Source organism: Triticum dicoccoides, chromosome 1B, assembly GCF_002162155.2.
Source record: "Triticum dicoccoides isolate Atlit2015 ecotype Zavitan chromosome 1B, WEW_v2.0, whole genome shotgun sequence".
NCBI lineage: Eukaryota > Viridiplantae > Streptophyta > Magnoliopsida > Poales > Poaceae > Triticum > Triticum dicoccoides.
The window spans coordinates 258,897,454-258,901,770 of NC_041381.1; the positions used below are offsets into that span (position 1 = coordinate 258,897,454).

Genomic DNA, 4,317 nt, shown 5'->3' on the forward strand with positions numbered 1-4,317 from the left:
TGGATTTTAAGCCGACACACGCCTTGAGGGCTAATAGCTATATGTCTCGACGGAGAATAAATTGCACCAACCGAAAAAATTATGCAAAAAATCAGCTCACAGAAACTGGCTTAGCAGGTTTTTTTTTGTGGAGGCCGTCCATCTTCATCGACAACTCAAGATCGAGGTAGTGTGCACCACTTCAAAAGTAGTCCGGCTTGGAGGCCGGCTGCGAGCAGTTGGCTGGGGGGGGCTTTTTCGACGTGCAGCTCGATCATACTCCTCCAATATTTTCAGAGACCGAGGTGGTTTTAGTAACCTCATATGCAGTCCAACATCGTAGCTTGGGTGCAATAATACACTGATTGGGGGAAGTTCTCGTTGAACCAGTTTCAAGACCGACAATTAAAGATGAAGACAGTTCAAATGAGTCGAGGTCCGACCAGACTTGAAGACCGGTTCAGGGGATATCGACGGTGCCACATCTAGGGGGCCTCTCACCATGTCGACTCCCGGCCTCATGGACGGGGTCGAGGACACCTAGGTCGGTTCCATCCGGGGCCACTTTTGGGCGTCCCATGGCGATCTACAAGTAGTCCCGTTGTACAAGAAAATGACTCATCCGTGGAAGAGTCCTCTCCACCAATATAGCCGACTAGGACTCTTGTAATTCCAGGCCTCCGGCAACTTATTTAAACTGGGGTTGCACTAGTCGATCAAATACATCTAGACAGACAACAATCACAGGGTAGGGTAGATCATCTATACTCCAATCCAAATAAATAAACACAAGCATGCTGTAGAATTTTATTTCTTCGGAGAGCCTGAACCTGGGAAAAACTTGTGTACTTGTTACCGTAATGTCCGATCGTCTAGCTCGGGATCCTACTCCGAGATCTGTCGGATTTAGCTCCGTCAGCGGCAACCCTGCCCCAGAGTTCCACGATGACGACGACGGAGGAAGAGAGTGGGGGCGGAGGCGGGGAACCCTAGGAAAAAGTTGGACACATGGATGAGTTGGATAGAGAGAGGGGGAGGTGAATTATGTGTGGTACGAACTAGTGAGATTTGTTTTTTAGTGTGAGGGAGGCAAAACTAAACCGTATGTATCGGACTATTGACACTCCTTTGACAGTGGAGATTTGTAAAGAGATAAATACACTCACGGTCATTAAAGTTGAGTCCGAAGCACAGTACGGTCACTGTACTTTAGAATACGCTCGTTACGGTCATCATATATGTTTTACGTTGATTATACGGTCACTGGTTTTTCGTATAGCTGTGTATTTTGATCTGTTGACCGGTCAACTCCGGTCAATGTGGCAATCTGTTGACTGTTGTTTTCTCTCTGCCATACGGGTCCCACATATCAGTCAAACAGAAGAAATAAATAAAATGAAATTTTTGTGTGTTGGAGAGGAATAGAACCTGAGACCTCGGGATTACGGAAATCGCTCAGAAACCAACTCGACCGACGCTAGCTTGTGTTGCACATACGACTGTCAAGCATATTATAGTCGTACGACGTGTTGTGTCTGTGTTATTTGTTAAATTGTGTTTTTTCGTTTGTGCTATATAGCTCTGTGAGTGTATGCGTGTTAGTGTTTTTTGTCTGTGTTTTATTTGTGCCGTGCGGTTGTCAATTATTTTTCCAAAAAAAAAGTTCTTGAATTCGAAATTGCTTGTGAATCTAAAATTTTGTTCCCAAAATAGGAGCAAAATTCAAAACCAGGAACACATGCACACAAATTGTGCACGAATTGCACAAAAATATTTCCAACTTTCAAACAGGAATACATGTGCACGTATTGGACGCGAATTTAAAAATAATAGAAAATGTCAAAAGATATTCCTGAAATTTCAGAAAATATTTAGAATTTTAATATTGAAAAAATAATGAGATAAACAAGAATATAAAAATAAAATCGAACGACAAAATATATAAAAAGAAAAGGCGGTTGAAGAAAAGCGTGAAAACATGAAATGGGCCGGCCCATATCTGGGCGAGCTCGCACATGAGAAATGCGAAATGTATGTGTTCGTTATAATAATAAAGTTGTGGTTCCCTTACATAACGCGCATTGTTGTTAGCTCAGTTGGTTGATGCGCGAGACTTGCCGCCAAGTGATCGCAGGTTCGATTCCCCGTTCTTCTCGCGTTTTGCCCATTATATATTTTATTCTTTCTTCCTCCACTTACAGGCGGGACCTACAAGTCAGAAAAAAAAATGCAATGCCGCGGCTGTACTAGATGTCACGTTGACCGGTCAACAGATCAAATACGGTGCTATATGGTGATTCAGTGACTGTATAATCACTGCAGAACGTATATAATGACCGTAACAAGCGTATTCTAAAGTACAGTGATCGTAGTGTGCGTTTTGCCCATTATATATTTTATTCTTTCTTCCTCCACTTACAGGCGAGACCTACAAGTCAGAAAAAAAATGCAATGCCGCGGCTGTACTAGATGTCACGTTGACCGGTCAACAGATCAAATACGGTGCTATATGGTGATCCAGTGACCTTATAATCACTGCAGAACGTATATAATGACCGTAACAAGTGTATTCTAAAGTACAGTGATCGTAGTGTGCTTCAGACTCAAATTGAGTGACCATGAATGTATTTATCTCATTTGTAAACCATGGATGAAAGTAAAGGGCGCGCTGAACGACAGTACGCTACAGCTGTGGCATGAAACGTGCCGTCGCAGCACATCTCAACTGCGAACGCATCGCACATCTCCCTGCCGCGACCGACCGTCACGGTAGTTAGACCCGTGTGCGCCGCAAGCTGCCAGCCTTCCCTAGAGTTTCCTATATCCTCTCTTTCCTCTCCGCTCTCGGGTTTCTTCACCATTAGATCCCACCGATTCCACGCTCCACTGATCCTGCTGGTCCGGCGGCTCGCCGCTACCGATTGAACACCCCAATTCGGGCCCCTCCATTCGGTCTAATTGGGAGGTTCTTTGGAAGCGCATCCACCCACGAATCGAGGTAATTGACTTATGCTCCACGCCCTGACATTGGTTTCTTGCGTAAAGGTTGGATCTTTCCTTGGATTAACTGGTTGGACCGGCTTGTTGTGGAGTGGGCGTCGTCATGGATGTGCCTGACCCGAATCTTGGTGTCCTTAGCTTGTCGCTCACTGGGGAAAGTTTTTCTTCAATCTGTGAACTGTTTGTTGTATCTAACCGTGTCAAATGTCGGCTTGCAGGATTGGAGCTTTCTTGCAGTTGCATTCAGGAATCATGAATAATTTGTTGCAAGACTGATGCGGGTGTTGAGGTAACTACTGGATGAATTTGTTATTATGGCCAATGCCCTGATTCTGCCCGGGGCTTATGAGCTTGCTGAATATCTGAAGTACAAGTAACCATGGATAGAAAAGTCGGAGTGGTTTTAGTCTGCCTGCTCTTCCTACTCATTGGGGAAGTTTCGGCGGTTGCCCAGACCGAGGTTGGTCATGTGCGTGTAACACAGGAGGCACCAGATCTGAAGCTAGAGGATGCTGGTAGACATGATGTGTCCCAAAGTGGAAGGGTGTCGGTGTATGTTGTTGCATGGTCGACGCTTGCGATGGCTGCAGCAACAGGGTTGGGAGCACTTCCCTTCTTTTTCCTGGAGCTAGAGGCCCAATGGGCAGGCCTTTGCAATGGGTTGGCAGCTGGGGTGATGTTGGCAGCAAGTTTTGATCTTGTGCAGGAAGGGCAGATGTACGGCAGTGGGAGTTGGGTTGTTTTTGGGATTTTGAGTGGAGGGATCTTTATTTGGCTTTGCAAGAAGGTAAATCTTGCTTCATACTCTTTGTCGTTTAGCGATATCATTGATCATTTACATCGACTGATTTATTGCCAGATATACAACCACAACTATTATAGTCGAAAGAAGTAGTTAAGGCACCTATGATGTATGCTCTAGCTCAAGAAAAAACTTTAGTTTACTCCGAGATGGCTTTCTTCTGTCCAAGTATCTGTCAGCATGCTGATGGTTTAGCAGTATGAGCCTACTTACATAGTCTTGGATCCACAATTTTTGTAGCTGCCAGGGTTAAGTCTGAAGCGCAGGCAGTTGAAGGAAGTGCACTAGTCAAGTCAGCTGGATGTTTCAGTGAAAGAATTAAACAAAATCATTAGGTTTCATGATGAAGTGCCACGTCCAGCGGGCAGAACACATTAGTCTGCTCTGGCCGAAATTTGTTTATGTGGGCATTGTGCGAGCTGCTTAGATGCGGTTTGGTAGGAACTAGGGTTCTACCGGGTCTAGGGCGGAGTTTGTAGGGGAAGGAGGGAGGCGGATGAGCTCTTGACCGCGCGAGACGGCGCCGACTCGCCGGC

General features: G+C 45.4%; 1 protein-coding gene across 1 annotated transcript in view; it reads left to right on the plus strand.

Moving 5' to 3' along the window:
* Positions 1–2,724: 2,724 nt before the first annotated feature.
* The window catches only part of LOC119330703 (putative zinc transporter At3g08650), a 9,680-nt gene continuing 8,087 nt past the window's right edge, over positions 2,725–4,317 (plus strand). The window contains exons 1-2 of the mRNA XM_037603827.1: positions 2,725–2,977; positions 3,198–3,766. Of these exons, the coding sequence (XP_037459724.1) occupies positions 3,359–3,766 (408 nt within the window). The 5' untranslated portion in view covers positions 2,725–2,977; positions 3,198–3,358. The remainder of the gene's footprint in view (positions 2,978–3,197; positions 3,767–4,317) is intronic.